Raw genomic sequence first — 17,188 nt, 5'->3', positions numbered from 1 at the left:
AGCAGCCGATGACGACATTTAAATATTATACCCCTGAGACGTTAAGTATATATAGTACTTTAAATGGACTGCTCATATTTATTTGCAACTTCGTTAAACAAATAATTAAACATATAAATATAAATATATATATATATATATATATATATATATATATATATATATATATATTTATATATATATATATATATATATATGTATGTGTATATATATAATATGTATTTATATATATATACTTATATATTTATGTATTTATATATATATATACTGTATATATATGTATGTGTATATATGTATGTGTATATATAATATGTATTTATATATATATGTTTATATATATATACTTATATATTTATGTATTTATATATATATATATATATATATATATATATATATATATACTGTATATATATGTATATGTATACATATACTATATATTGAGGTTTGCAAATATATATAAATTACGCCTATTAAATACAAGCATAGTAATAATAATAATTTGTAATATAATTTTAAAGCTTTTTATGTTTTCCACATATCATCGCATTTGACAAGCGTCAGCAGTTAATTTTCTCTCTGAAGTGAAGGTCTGTGAGTGTGTGTGTGTGTGTGTGTGTGTGTGTGTGTGTGTGTGTGTGTTAGATGGGTGGAGATGTGTGTGTGTGGTTTGAGGCAGCAGTCGAGTGATGTGATACTGTGTATGGGTGTAGCTGACAATCGTATCTCTAATGAAGAGGTCCCATGGTGAGGCGATAGAAATCTACCAACTGGTCAATCTTTGGCCCAACAGTCAATAACACACACGCCTGTCCGCGTGACACACGTGTCCACATATACCTAACAACACCACATCAAACCATATGACATTGTTTTTCATTATGCTGCAGCACTGGTCTTTCATCATTCTTCATCAACAAGTATCATTTTCTCCTCTGAATCACACAACCTCTGTTTCCACTCCACCCTCGCTTCGTTCTTCTGCAGCATGTTATCTGAATCATCACTTTTGAAATGATCACTCAGCTCTTTAAATCTTATCTCTTAATCCTGCCTGTGATTTTGATGATCTCAGATTTCCATTTTCCTCCTGTTGCACTGACCCGTGTTAGCCAGACGATAGAAATACAAATTGAAATTGTTGGCTCACCGGTTGATGTGGTTTCTCTTCTCCACTGTTGCCCGACAGACTCTCCCTCTCTGCTCTGAGTCCAGCAAACTGTGCAGCTCTCACGAGCACTTCGTGTCACCATCAGAGCGGCTGCACACCTTAACATTGTTCCTGTGCGCTCCTGCCGTCACTGGCTCCCTCATTTAGATGCAAATAATAAACATTATTACGGTAATATTATACTGAATTCTAGAGCAACAAGTCTACTTCATACATAAATACAATATTCATTTGGAGAGCGCAGATATATTAATGTCATATTTGTAGCATATTAGATTTTTAAAAATAGCTTTAAAGTTATTACAAACCATCTAACTGACACTGTTTGAGCTCCTTTGGGACTATTATAGTCTTTATACATGCAAAGTTATCAAATATGTTTCATAACTTGCTACCTAAACTGGACTTTCTGGACTTTTCCAAACGTCTAAAGTTATTTTCTTATTATTTGTAACGTATCTCTTATGTGAGACCCTCTAATGGTTATACCTTTAATGACATGCAATCTTTCTCACTATTATAGCAGACGTGAGCTACTTCAAACCAGCTGTACAATCACTTTACCAAAATTCCTGTTTACAAATGACTGTTAAATTTTTTACAACTTCAAGTGAGCTTTGAACATATTTATCTGAATTGATTTTAGTTGAAAACAACATATCTCTGCACTCTCTGACGGAGTTAGTCTTATTCTTATGGTGTTTGCTTGCCATACGCAGGTCAGGTATTTTTGAGCTTTTCCTTAATGTACTTGTTGTCGGTCAGTTGACAGTCGTCTCACTTGTATGACATGATGAAGTGACTAACTATAAAGTTCCAGGTGTTGTAGAAATCTAGATTGATTTGTGAGAGCCGCTGGATGCATGAAGACAAACTGCAGCAGACTGTGCGCTCTGGCGCCATCCTTCCCCCAGCTGCGGGACCAGCGCTGCTCTCTTTACCCCCACCCCCCAGCTCTGCGCTCTTTGGCTGCCCTAGGTGTCTGTCAAAGTGAAGGGAAAGAAAAAAAAAGAGTTTTAGAAGAAAAATCTGAGCAATATTTCTATTGGTAGGCGGGCTGCTCGTAAAGGGAACAATCGTGTTGACTTTGCCAGGGAGCCACCTCAAAGCATATCATGTTACTTTGAGTGACAGCGTAACCATGGCAAATAATTTGACTAAGGCTATTGTCTTATCCTCGCCATCCCCGGGTCAGATAACCGACCAATCAGAGTTCATATAATCGCTTGTCTTGCCAGCTTAGAATAATATTATTAAAACGAGCCAGCGAGCCCGGTCTCCGGGAGTAGGTTATGTTGAAACGGCATAGAAAAGGTGGAGGAGGACGGTTGAAGGAGCAGCAACTTTCTCTCTTTCTCACCAACTATATGAGGATTTGTCGCCTGGGGTTTTGCATGGCTGAATGGACTTGAGTTTATTCCACAATACGCAGTTGGATATTACCTAACCTTGGGCTGTTTTAAGTTTTAGGCTGCTATTTTGGGGACGTTTTGTCGCTTATGGACTTAATGCGTTTTGATTTAATGTGAGACTGAGAGGGGAGACGTGGAAGTAAGGCACAATATAATCTGTATTGATTTACGTTGTCGCCATGTCCATGCTTCCGACGTTTGGTTTTACGCAGGAACAAGTTGCGTGTGTTTGCGAAGTACTCCAACAAGGGGGGAACATCGAGCGGCTGGGGCGCTTCCTCTGGTCCCTCCCGGCGTGCGAACACCTCCACAAAAATGAGAGCGTCCTCAAAGCGAAAGCCGTGGTCGCTTTCCACCGAGGGAACTTCCGAGAGCTCTACAAGATCCTTGAGAGTCACCAGTTTTCGCCGCACAACCACCCGAAGCTGCAGCAGTTGTGGCTCAAAGCGCACTACATCGAGGCGGAGAAGCTGAGAGGCCGTCCGCTCGGCGCCGTGGGGAAGTACCGCGTCCGGAGAAAGTTCCCCCTGCCTCGCTCCATCTGGGACGGAGAAGAGACAAGCTACTGCTTCAAGGAGAAGAGCAGGAGCGTCCTCCGGGAGTGGTACACCCACAATCCTTACCCATCCCCGCGGGAGAAAAGAGAGCTGGCCGAGGCCACGGGACTCACCACCACGCAGGTCAGCAACTGGTTCAAAAACCGACGGCAGCGAGACCGAGCAGCGGAGGCGAAGGAAAGGTAGGAGTATAAAGTTAAATACACTTCAAATATGCGTCAGAATGGGTGAATCTTGTGGTATTTTTATGATTATGACATCAAGCAAAAGTAGAGAGCGATCATATTTTAAACAGGCACAAGCAGCCAGTGTTTCTTCGGTGCCCCGTGCAATATGATTTTGGTGACCTACATCTGGCAATATTGACAAAATATTAATATTTGTTTTGTTCTTTTCTAATTGCTCTAGTTCTCTTCACGCATCTGTGTCTCTTGGTGGAAACATTATATTAGAAGCAGGCAGTTTTTCATACTTCTGGGTTCAGTAAACTCACATCCCGCACTGTTGTTTTTATGTTTGTGATAATTATGCAGGCCTCACAGAAAAGTTGAAAGACAGAAAATGAAAGGCTTTTTTTTTTGTCAGGTAAATTACAAGGTTGTAAAAGTTGCATTTACCTCACTTTTAAGTTTTAATCACACTTATTATAACATTAATTTGGACTTTCACATTAGGATCAGAGACAAAAACAAGTTTGTAACCCTGCAGATTGGACACAGAGTAGATGTAGAGGAAAACATCCCAGAACACGTTTAAAAGTTGTTTTGCGGTGTAATTGATGTGGCAGGCTGTGTAGCCTCCATATCAGCCAGGTTGACATTTCATTAGGAGTCGTTTGTACATTTCAAAGTTTGGAAATTACACAGGCAGGCGTGCGGAGAGGTTCGGGAGACGTGTTTCAGTCAGGTGTTCGCTTGGTTGGTGTCTTCTTTCACCCTCTGGCCACTAATTCGGGCTGAAAGCTCCACGTAAATCATGTCTTCCCACTGAGAAAGCCTTTCTCACCACTGCAAATATATGAACTATGCCATGGGCAACAAGCACTCGTTTAACAATATATAGAGCTGTCATTTATTCAGAAGTACCGAGAGCTTGCCCACTTTGAAAGGCGTGTTTACCCAGAGGTCACTCTGGTTAAGTCAATTTGCCCTGAACACAAATACTTAATGCGGGTTCAATAGTCAAACAGATTGATTGTCTGCAGTCATTGTTCACCACTGCAGCCATTTAACTTTCTGCAATGCTGTAGTGAAGTGAGCCATGGCCTCTAATTATTTCAATGAGTTACTTATTGCCTGCATCCTGGCACACGTGCGCATGGAAGCAACGCTGATTGATGCATTAATAAATCATTAGACTATGTATTTCATCATTTATATATATATATTAATGATGCTTATTATGGTGTGTGTGTGTGTGTGTGTGTGTGTGTGTGTGTGTGTGTGTGTGTGTGTGTGTATAGAGGCAGGGCTATATGTGGTTGTTTTTAATACATTTAGTTTTTTGTTGTTTTCACAACATTAAAAATATGTATTTACAAATATTTAATTTGCATATTCAGTCTTGTAGTTTATATTTTGTGTAATCCTGTAGCTAGTTTAAAAAGGTGTCCCAACTTGATGTACTAATATGTTGCAAGAGTTGGGCTGCTGCACCACAATGATACGTGATTTTGTGTTTTGTTGACAGAGAGAACAACGAGAACTCCAACGGTAATAGTCACAACCCATTGACTTCGTCCATGAATGGAAATAAATCTCTACTGGGGAGCTCAGACGACGATAAAACTCCCTTGGGGACACCGGATCACACGTCTCCGAGCCCGGCTCTGCTCCTCGGCTCAAACTCCGGTTTACAGTCCCTGCACGGCCTCGCGCCTCCGCCGGGACCCAGCGCCATCCCGGTACCCAGCGGTGTAGACTCGGTGCACCATCACCACTCATTGCACCACGACACCATACTGAACCCTATGTCTTCTAATCTAGTGGACCTTGGCTCTTAAAAAACCCGGCACAGAAGGGGGACACAGAGCACCGGGTATTTTGGAAAAAGTAATTTACGAGGTGTTGGGAGGCAAGCTTCGCGCACTTGTGGCAAGGTGCAAGACAGAAAGACTGGAACACTGCGAAAACAGCCACCGTAACAAATCATTTAGTCTCATATTCAAACTTTTAAGGTTTTTTTTTTAAACAACTGGGAAAAAGCTGCCTGTGGGTGCACTTATCCCAAAATGAAACTTCCGCTTGTTTCGGTGATTCTTTTTTGGAAACAAGTGTCAAGGCAGAGCACTTAATTTTTTTTTTTTATATATATACTTAATACAGGTACCAATTATTGGTGTATTTTCTTTTTAATTCGTTGAAGATTAATTGAGATTATGACTTGTTGAAAACGGATCATTTTTGCAGTGCTGGTGCAGACAAAAGGTGAGGCGGATCTAGGTCGTTTTAGGTAAAAAAGAAAAAAGACAAAAAAAGACAAAAGTATTTTACCGGAATGTAATAACGTAACATGCTATATTGTTGAAAACAATAACAATAAAATGTCTTAATTCTTGTTACTATTACCGTTCTTATTTTAGGGGTTTAGATATATCAGCAGACTCGAGTTAAAGGTACCCCATCGCCTTTTTGTTTACATAGGGTTTTCCAAGAAAGGGGGGGTGGGGGGGATGATGGGGTATGATATTCTCAAGTGTCTTATAAGAGCCGAGATAAGATGAAATATCTTACCTATATCTCTTGATATTATTATTATTATTATTATTATTATTATTATTATTATTATTATTATTATTATTATTATTATTGCATTTGCATTTGCATTTGGAAAGAGACTGCATGTAAACGTTGCGATAAATGATGGAACATAAAACGATTCACCTATAGTTTCATATACCCTTTACAATAAAAGAAAAAGAAATACATGGATTAAAACTCGAGGATTTCTTTGATTCTGAATGATTCTTCACATGTTTGCAGAACATTTGTTTCTGTAGTTTCTCTCCTATACGGTTCAACTCGTTTATCTATTTTTTCAAACCTTTCAAGCTGGGTGACATTTTAAGAATATTTAAACAACAAATATTCCCACACAAGAACAGCTGCAGGCCAAAATCAATCTTTACGCTGTCACCTGCAGTGAATGAATACATGCAATGAATGTGTGTGCATTTTTAAACAATGTATTTGCACTTGTAATTGAGGATTTTATTTGAATGTTTTCGATTGCAGAAATGCACATATCTAAACGGCATGGTGTGGTGAAGCTGGTTCATATCCATGCTTCACTATTTCCTCTGGCCTTTTGAATGTGCGCTCCTTTAATAACGTTAGGGAAATGTACAATCAAGAGCTCTTAGCCTTTGACACATGTGCCTGCTCTAAGAAAGGGGATATTGTCCCTTATGTGTGGGCAGTCTGCCGGCGGGCACGGGTCGATATCCCGGGATTATCTACCATCTAATCATAACTGCAGCAAGGGAAGTCGTTTCTCCCCATTCCCTACAAGCCATTGCAGACTGTGTCTTTGGCTTTTGCATTAAAAATGTAAATGCAAGAACCGGGTCTAAACAATATATTTTATAAATATGTGAATATAGGAAATAATTTGTTATTATTTAATTGGTATATTAATGGTTTAAAAATACTTTGCGTTTAAAGTTTTAATTTTTAAATTTATAGTAATGGGTGGTTATTTAAGTGATGATCGCTTATTTAAGGTCAAAGTTCACCTCATTGCCAATGTTAAGACGACAAAAGCAGAGAGACTTTACTGCTTTGTTAAAACAACAATAGTGAAGAGACTGTGCCCTGTGGCCATTATAGGTGAAGCTGGGCGGGATGTGTAGGCCTACGTGCTTTTCCAACCGGGAACCTTGATGTTCAAGTGATGACACCTTATCTCTCCGCGCTCGGCTGAGGGGAACAAAAGTGCCGTAGTGTTTGGCGGAGAGAGAAAAAGAAAACACAGAACTGGAAACGGGCGTTGAAAGAAGACACTTTGTTTGAACAGCTTCAGTCGTGCAACACCTTCAGCTCCCCCCCCCCCCCCCAAGTCTGCTGCCCGAGAATAAACCTAAAACAACATCTTTTCTGCTTTTCAGACTTTCATTAGTAGCTTCAGTACTTTCCCTCTTGCAGGCTACAGGTTCAGGTGCTACAACGGTGAGCTCGGTGCACATTATGCTATTTTTCTATGTCTTATTATCACAATAATAACAGCATAATGGCATATTTGTATCCTTATCTTATAGCATTATTCATGTGTGGTATTATCAAATTGTTTTTGGGAAAAAATAGCAACTATGCATAATTATAAACAATAAGTCACACTGATGAGGACTTCAAAGATTATATGTGTCAGCATATAGCTCATAGTTTAATTGGTTGTCGGGTTGAATGGATGGAGAAATATTTTTGTTTTAATGCGTAAAACAACAGCAACGGAATATTATGGTCCAGTGATACATTATCTGGTAGGCCCGGCTCTAATGGGAGTGTAACTATGGAAAGTGTACACAAAGAGTGTGTGAACTGTCTCCCTCCTGTCTGTAAAGGCGAAGGATCAGACGTTCCTTGTCGGGTACAGCTGCTGGCGCATGAAGGTCAATTACACATGCAGCTTAAAGCCCACACTCTGTAATTAACGAGGACTTGAGTGCATATGGGTCTGCTCAAAACAAGCCTATAATAGCGGCTTGTAAGGAGACATAACATTGAATAGTTGGTCTCTCACCAAATCAAACCCACAAAGAGTTGTGATGTTCTCCCCTCGTACTTTCACTCTCTCTTGTTTCCCTTAAGGCTTGAGATGTGAACTTGAACTGGCATTGTGAGTGCGCCATGTGTGCCCGGGGAGTGGAGGCTATTAAATGTTTGCTGGGCAGAAGATGTTAGGAAAATACTCTCGTCCTTATTAGGCACACTGGTTATAAACGCTGATGTGATTCTGCCAACATGGTTTATGGAAACAGCAGAGGGATCGGAGTAAACAGCCAGACAGGTGTGATTTCTCCTGCAAATGAATCTGCAGGCTTTTTAATCATCCACTTTGGGGTGAGGATGTCGCGGAGATTAAGCGTCAAGTGTTCAACAACTTTAAGCAAACAATTTTATAGAAGAAGAAAAAAAAAAGTGAATGCCACTTTGCCTCAGGAGACAGAATCATTACACAATCAGCAGGGTGGTGTCCTGGCCTTGTAAAGATCACATCCAATCACTTTTATAGAAGTTTAAGGTTTGTACGAGTTGCTCTGACCTGATATCTGTTTTAACAAATTAGAGGGTTATTAATGTCTTGGTAATTACATCACCGCTCAATCATTCGCATAAAATGCATTTTACACACTCGTTTTTCATGTTATTTTATGGAATAATAGAGTTTTGACTGTTATTTAATGTCTGTATCAATTTAAAAAAACATGAGATAATGTGAAGGTTTTTATATTAGACGCAGACACTATATGTATCCGCATGCTGCTGCAGATTGTAGCAGCTTTTGTGTGTGTATTGTTTTGCGTATGAGCCCTAAACTATTTTATTTGCATCTTCTAACTAAATGACAATCAATCTTTTATTTTTTTACATTTTCTATTTTTCTCATAAATTAGCAGCGCAAGATCTTGCTTTACCTTTTTTACGTTAGGTCCGGCAGACAACATTTCATTTTAAAGTTTCTCAGCATTTAGTTAAACCAAAATAAACTTAAATTACAGACTTTGTAGTCACAATAGTTTTTATTCTTTTCCTTATTTGGTTATGTTGCGGCAATTATTTGGAGTCGTCGGGTCTGGATTTGAGTGTCGTCTGCTCATTAATAGGGCGAGAGAATAAGTAGAGTTTAGATGATTTTATATTGTCTCGTGTTGTTCGATTATTATGTTTGGATCATTCACGTAATTCACAAAAAAGAGTCGTAAAATACGTTACTTTTCTAAGTATACATCGGTACATCGCGCTCCGTTTAATGGGGTGTTCCTTTGAAATGCATTTTATAATATATGTATTTTTGGAGTAGGGTCTGCTCCTTCTGTTGAACAGTAAGTGGACAGTTGACAGTCAGAAACATTTAAGACTTTAATCAATTACTTATTTTAAAATTCAGAGAGCCTTATCGATGAACACGTGATAATGATCTTCACTTTCAGACCCATTCACTGCATTAATTCACAAACTGCAGGGACATTTGATAAAGCGATTATTGTAGAATCAGTAATTGATCAGTGACCAGTAATTTACAAATCACACAATGAATTAGGCTACTGTAAAAACCTCATGTCTCCAAAATGTCTTTTTTTTTTAATGCTAATCACATTAACTTGCATTAACCCAAATTATTTTAAGGTGTTCTGAGTTTGAAATGCCCCCCCTCAGTAGATTTAATGCACAAAAATCACTACAATTGGAGACACAAGTTTTCCGTCCAACAGCGTGATGAGATTAGCATCAGATACACATTTAACATAAGACTTTTTTGTTAAGTGATGTTTACGCACTCCCTAGAAACGTCAGGTACAGTGATGACTGTTATAATGTGACATCAATGGTCCCAGTGGGGAAATTCTCTTTTCACTTGGACCCCCTTCAGGGAGGTCAGAGGTCAAGCTTTTATAGCAGCAGCCTCAGAGCTGCGAGAGATTCGCTGATTTCAGCAGAAAAGAAAAGCTTGACTTCAGTTCCTCCGGGTCACGGACAGTTTAAAAATGAAGTTTACTGGTTTTAAGATGACCCGGATAATTTTACAGACAGTAAATGACAGAGCTGTGATTCCAGACACTGTCCCAGTCAATTGTCATAAAGAGAAGGTTAAGTGGCTGCGAGGACGACAGTACAGTACACAACAAGTATTTCTGTTAACAATGCGTGCCACTTGTTGCCTAAAGAGGTGGAGGTGGAGTGAGACAGCTGGGATTTACATTACTGATATGCTGTGATGAGTCAGACGACAGCAAGGGCGTAGCTTGGATTTGGAAGGTGGTGGGGACATACAATGTATTGCCCGTCAGAAAATAATAAACTGTAATGTTAACTACAGTAACCACGCAGAGATTTGGCCAACAGGCAGAACAAGAACGGTTGTTACTCAAGTCACAAGTCACATTAATAGCACAAATCACCCTACGGTGCAACACACATTTAGTTTGCTAGCTAACTGCATTATCTGTTAATGTTAGCTAAGTAGGCTATAGATGCGTTTACATCCGAAATGCTCTCCAGTAATCACATTGCTGCATGTGAAGGCGAGAACAAAGCCAATAGAAACTTTATTTCTCACCCATTTGGAACATGAGGGATTCAACCCTTTGTAGAGCCAATGTAAAACGCATATGCAAGTAATATAAAAAGAGAGGGGGGGGGGTCAGAAAAGTGTCCCATCCGACCATACTATCAATTACGAGAGAAATATCAACCTGGTTGCATCAATACCATTAAATCCTCACTTTTCACTGCGGGCTTCCACAGAAACCCCAACAAGGTGTGTACCTTCAAATGTTTGAGTTTGAAATGAACGTCTGGACTTTTACTTAAAATATTCCATTTTATCTTGCAGTCAGCCCTGAATTCCTGCGTGTCTCATAAATCATATTCAGTTTTACTGTATCTGAAGTGAACACATCAGCCTCAGTTAACAGTAACTCTTCCCTCTGGTTGTAGGTATGAAACAGACTGCGCATCATCACAGATGAAACTCTCCTGTGGAATGTGAATAACATGTTTAATACCGAAGTTCCTCTTTTAATAATCTAAAAAAGAAACCGGCTGGTGAAAGAGCTGCTGGACACTAAACATATTGCTCTAAAAGGTAAAACCGTCTTTATAATGTGGCTCACATAGAAGCATTGTACATTGTTTCAGTGATTCCTGTATAAAATATACCCACAGTATAAAGTGGAGGACGCCTGCTGAGCGGAGGCAGTTTTGGGCTTCACCTAAATATAACATGGATTCAAATATAAATGTAAATGTTTCACAGTCGGTCTGTTCCTGATCCAGTAATGCTGACAGGCAGCACAGGGTCAGTGCTTTCAGGCATATGAATAGATAAAATTGTGCACATGCACCCAGAACACCCAGACAGACGGAAGGATAAAATCAAAGTTCATCAGTAGTGTGATGGTGGTTTGTGTTACAAAAAGTCCTCGTTTTTAGTGCGGCGCCCAAAAAGGCAGTAAGGAAAGCTCCGACACAAGTCGACCTGGGAGTAAAATGTAAACATTAAAAGCAACCCGGATTTAAAACACAGCTTGGGAACCTGTTCCCACTCCATGGATGGATTGACAGGTATTTTAACAGCAATGCATTAAGCAACACGGTGACATAATTAAAGATAATAGTGCTAATGGTCGTTAACAAAGCAATCTCTGCAGACAAAGCCGTCAATTGTGAGCAGCTGAGACAAACAAAATGCTTTTAATTATTCAATTAGTTTTTTTAAATCCTGTTATTTGTATAGTCCTGAATTTAAGCATTTGGCTAATCAAAATAACCAAGAATAAATGCATAAAAAGCAGCTATTCACTTTCAGAACTCATATAAAAGCTCTTTTTCTGGTTTCTATTTAGTTTTATGACACTGAGCTCGATCTCAGTGGTATGTTTATTGATGAGAACATTGATTTCAGCCTCTCCTTAGCCATTATGCATTTTTTTTTTTGGTGTATCAGGTGTGTCCCATAAAACAGGATAAAACAGTAGGGGGGTTTGGGGAGTGAGGAGGAGGAGGGGGGGGCCAGAGGGGGGGGGCACGGTGTAGTGTTACGGTCAAAAAAGAGAGGGAGAGAGAGAGAGAGAGAGAGAGAGAGAGAGATGGCCAGGGGAGTACGAGCATTAATGCACTCCCTGTGTGCTGGACGCGTACTGTTACAAAACACACACTCTCACAAATACATAAGCACACTGCGGGCGCCCTTTGCTCCAGTGAAAGGTCACCTGGCAGACCGAGTCCTGACTTCCATCGCTGCAGCCCTGAGACGAGGAGAGACGTGTCAGCTAGAGCAAAACCTTTATCTTCTTCACCTTCTTTATTTCAAACAGTACAACACTTACTTTAAGTCCATTTACAAGCAGCATACAAACATCAGTAAATGGCTTGTAACACACTGCAATGCAGCTATTATAAATGTACCTATGAAGACATATTTTATACCATTAAAAGCCCACAGGAGGAGTTATAGTTTTTGACTAAAACATTAAGTAGCACTCACAACTACTTTATAGTGAGATACAAACAATGTATTGAATGTTTATGTACTGCTTTTACATGCTAAATAGGGAGACTTAAAGTAAAGTGTGTACGCTATATAGTGTGTGTCTTTGTTTGAGCATCTGTGGATGTGAAAGGCAAAGAAAAAAAGTGTGTGTGTGTGTGTGTGTGTGTGTGTGTGTGTGTGTGTGTACACTTAGGGTTAAGAAAGGCTCACCTGGGCTTTTTCCCTTACAGTAAATTCCTAGATGGGAGACAGACACGGGCTATTCTGATCGCATTAGGTTCACTCAGATGGCTTTTCCAGCTATTGTCACTTGACACCGTTCCATTAAATCTGTCCAGCGTAAAGATTAACTACACCGTTCTTTACGCTGAACACCAAAGGGCAGGTTAAATCACGCACGAGATGTTCACAGTGCACAGTATTTTACGTTCGCTCGATCTAGCTTTCTACTTGATGTCATATCAACTCGCAGTGCAGAGTGTCACTCAGATGCATTCTTGTAAAACTAGTCCATTTATCAGTTTAGTCCCCCTTTTCATTATTTTTAGTAGCGGTCATATATTAGAATAACGTGTAAAAATGAGAATGCAAAATTTGTCAAGCACAGTTTTTTTTTTTATATTCTATTCCATATGCCAGATGTATTGTTATGTACAGTTATAAACTAGAATATACTAACTCCTCTGGGTGATGATGGGACTCATTTTAAATAGCCAGTGTCATTACTATAATGGATATGATCAATAAAACATCACAGTACTACTTCCTTTTAGAGTTTATATAGATTTGCTTTAATGAACAGTAGAACATGATAAGTTGTTCCTGATGTGTCAAATAAGCAGATACAACTTTTCATACAGTTTTCTTTATGATCTGCTGCTAAGTTTTGACCGGTAGGTTCAGCAGCACAACACATTTATCTGTCTCTCATCAGTTCCTGATGTTTGTTTTATGTACTTCCTTGTTTAGGTTCTGAGAAAAGCCTAGTCATCATTAGGCTCTAAGTTCTGCATGCTGTAACAATGACTTCAGGCTCATCAGGTAGGCGCTGTGGTTGCCTTCTTTAACACACATTTAAGGATAAATAAATTAGATACATTATTAAATCAATGGATTATTAAAGCAACTCCAACATTAAACATTTTTGTGCACAGTTATTATGTTCCTGCTGTATGCATGTGACCTCAATATTTAGCATAAACTCTGCACTTTACTAAAACACCATTTGTTACCTGTCCCATTTAGTTTAATGTTACAACATAGTCTGCATCTTCTTGTTTAGCATTTGTCTGTGTGTTGGTGTGCCATTCTGTTCTAAATGTTTTACTTCACAGAACAATCAACAACACATTCATTTAACAACGAGAGAAGGAACACCGTTACACAACGTTTGTGGCTTTAAGTAATTAAAGGATATGCAACTCCCTCACATCCTGTTCCCGTTGTGGGACGTCTTCTCCAACTTGGGAGCAGATGAAGGGAACTTTCCTCTCATTCTGATCAATCGGTATTGGTGTTGATTGTGCACACCAGTCCTGTCTGTTTGAGTGTGTACCGTTCAGATTCATCTGTTTCCTGCTAAACACTAACGGGTTCAACCTGCCAGACGATTGACTCAGCACACAGTGTGTGTGTGCACATGCTTCAATGTTGGCACTGTGCAAAAAAAAAAAATGAAAGAGGACGTGTTGTTTATAAAGACTACTGAAGACAAACCTTTTGTGCAATGTACAATGTAGGCAATAATAGATAGTGCAGCATGTCATTTGTAGATTACAACTCAAAGTTAGGCGATAACAGTGTCACGTGTGAAGACCATCACAAATCATTTGGGTTCGTGCCCTCACCCCCTCGTCCTTCTGTAAAAGTATTCACAAGTTTTTGGAGTGTGGCACCAAACGTGTTGCTTGCACCTGAGGTGGGACGGTTGTAACCATAGCAAACAATATGCAAATAGTGGAGAAAGGGAAGATGAGGTGAGTATAAATGAAGGCGCCTGCTTCATAAACATGAATATGATCCTCTGACACCAATAAACACACAGCGACCTGATGCCCATGAAACCCCACTCCTCCACTCACATACTGTACAGACAAGCACTGCCACACTGTGTTCACTTCACTTAGTGCTGTGGAGATTTGTTTAAAGAGAAACAAAACCTCAGAGCAGACGTGATGAAAGGTAACCCTTTAGTTTTCTCCATAATTTAGGGGGAAATCAGCGGAGTGCAGAGGAAAAGGATTGAAAAGACTGAACGCTGCTTCCACCTAGTGATCGGAAAGTGTAACTGCATGTGTTGTAAAGAAGGGAACGAGACGACACAAAGGTATACAGCTTGGATCTGATACTCCAGATGCACTGTGGTGGAGAACGCAGGTAAACACATGAGCGTCAAAAGAAGTAGAAATTGTGATACCAAGTCAAAGTAAGACAAATATTTAGTTAGGGTTAGAAGAATCACACGGCATCTACACACCTTTATCATGTTTATACAGATAAGTAGATCTAGTTATAGCCAATTAAATGTGTTTATTCAACCTTTATATTTATCCAGGGAGGTCCAACATGAGTTGTGTTTACTCTAACACTTTAAATAAGTGGGATGTATAAACCGTATACAGACAATACAAGCAGAAGCTGAAATGAAAGGATAGATATCATAGATTAATTTAGACATTACAAACAGCTATAAATACATTTAAATAGGGCCGTGTGGCTCTTCTCAACCTTAAAGGTCTACCCACTTACAGAAACAGGTGGAGACAATGGGCGACATTGTTGAATATGTGTAAAACAAATTGCACTATTCTGCTAGTCATGTTGTAAATACTTCATGAGATTATAGAGAAAATAATTATTGAAAAAGACACTCTTACGGTCGGCTTTCATGTAGGAATCATGCTGTATTCACGTAATGTTTGCACGTATTTTAGGTTAGTTTTATGTAATGTTGGCGTTCAGTCTTTAACTCGTCTTTATTGAAGGAAGCTGACTAAAGCTGATACTTCCCGGAGCAGCCAGAATATGTTGTAGTCACTGAAAGTTTACAAGTTCTGTGACAACAATAAAAAGACAATGGGATGGAAAGAGATGCTGTCTGATAGCAGATACAGTATTACTGATGGATACGATGTCAGTCCAAGAGTCATGAATGTTTTTCAAATCCACATCTTGTTTAATTTGTGTTTTCATACTCGAGTTCACCACAAATAAATAGCTACAGTTCTGTCCGTCCCTCCTCCTGCTCCTCCTCCCTCCCGTCTTCTTCCTGATAACTTACACTAGACTGGTTTCCAAGCTGTGGACTCCTCTTGTTGTTATTTTCTCTTCTTCACCCACAGCAGTGGCAGCTGCTTGAAGTCTCGTTTTGCTTTGTTGCCGTTCACTTGCTGCTTGATTAGCTTCTCCACTGCACTTCAAACGCTCCTGGGTTTCAGCCAAAGCAATTTTGTAGTGAGAAATGCAGAAAACATGCCACGGGTATAATTTCACTACACAATGAGAGGTAGGCATAGAGGGGGGCGATATGTGTCAGTGACCTTAAAGCTTCTGCATACACCGTGTGTAATTTAGTGTACACTTGACTTGACACACACACACACACACACACACGTGTAACTACTGGAATGGATCTGGAAGCCATGAATGCCATTAGCACCTTGCATAGACAACAGGAAACAGTTTTCCATGTAATGTATTCTGAGTGAATTCACGCCAGATGCTGTCACGCTATTGTTGTTTGTCCTTCAGTGTTGTTTCACTTCCATCTTTAGGTTTCATGAATAATTTAAATGTCCAACCTTGAGCTCATGATGACCCCTTGTGGTTAAAACCAAAACATTTATTTTGATTATTGCTTGACTCGTGTTTGCATTTGAAAATATTTCTAGGCGTCTGTAAATGTCTAAACATTTGATCAGTAATTAATTATTGTGTATTTTATTATGTTTGCAATTACACAATGAACAAGATTTGTTTAATCACAATTTGATGACATACAAGACTATAAAACCACTTATAATTTGACTGATAAGCTCATAATGAGTCATTTTCATGTTGACAGAATTAACCTACACTGCCACTATAAAAACAGGCAGATTTATGGGACATTATTATATGTAATACTCACCGCTGCAGAATTGTACAGAGGATTGCTGGATTAAAAATAAAAACATACACCCCAGAGAGAAAACTATCCAAACAATACTTCTTTATGAATGTCATGAATTAGTGAATAGTGAATATTTCAGTGTGTACAAAGTTTGCACTCTGATTAAAAACATGTTTTCTGGTGAATGTGAGTTATTACAGATCACTAGATGGCAGTGTAACATAATGATACTGCATACTCTACAAGTACAGACTCAAAGAGATGCAGGGACAGAAGATAGTCTGTGTGTGTGTGTGTGTGTGTGTGTGTGTGTGTGTGTGTGTGTGTGTGTGTGTGTGTGTGTGTGTGTGTGTGTGTGTGTGTGTGTGTGTGCATTCATACACATAAATACGTACTCTGCATGCGTGTGTGTGACATTTGAATGAATGAGTGCAAGGAAGTGATATCTTAATCCCAGAACAAACACTATCCAGCGTCTCACTCATCTCTCCTCCCCGGGGCTTTGCAGGCTACCAGTATGCTGGAGAGGATTACATCAGGGAAATCAAAAGAGTGCACATTTGCACATTGCCCACTGACATTGTCACACCAAGAACAGACACCACTGAGTTAAGCCAATTGACCATTTACACAGCTCGCAACCTCTCCCTTTGCCCTCCCTCAAATCTCTCCAACTGCTCACATTTGGTTTTAAAAGTGTGTGTGTGTGTGTGTGTGTGTGTGTGTGTGT

The 17,188-nt window shown here is 39.4% G+C and overlaps 1 protein-coding gene across 1 annotated transcript; it reads left to right on the top strand.

The window, feature by feature from the left end:
- The first annotated feature begins 2,342 nt into the window (after positions 1 to 2,342).
- Positions 2,343 to 5,781, top strand: six2a (SIX homeobox 2a). Its single transcript, XM_029449874.1, has 2 exons — positions 2,343 to 3,319; positions 4,827 to 5,781. Exons 1-2 carry the CDS (start codon positions 2,760 to 2,762, stop codon positions 5,137 to 5,139), a joined length of 873 nt encoding a protein of 290 aa, XP_029305734.1. The 5' UTR covers positions 2,343 to 2,759; the 3' UTR covers positions 5,140 to 5,781.
- Positions 5,782 to 17,188: the final 11,407 nt, after the last annotated feature.

Source organism: Cottoperca gobio, chromosome 15 (assembly GCF_900634415.1).
Source record: "Cottoperca gobio chromosome 15, fCotGob3.1, whole genome shotgun sequence".
NCBI lineage: Eukaryota > Metazoa > Chordata > Actinopteri > Perciformes > Bovichtidae > Cottoperca > Cottoperca gobio.
This window is presented reverse-complemented; position numbering and strand designations above follow the sequence as displayed.

Bases quoted from the DNA above. Each gene is read 5' to 3' on its own strand.
- six2a (XM_029449874.1), top strand. From the start codon at position 2,760: ATGTCCATGCTTCCGACGTTTGGTTTTACGCAGGAACAAGTTGCGTGT. The intron at 3,320-4,826 runs GTAGGAGTATAA...TTTTGTTGACAG, and splicing joins GCAGCGGAGGCGAAGGAAAG to AGAGAACAACGAGAACTCCA.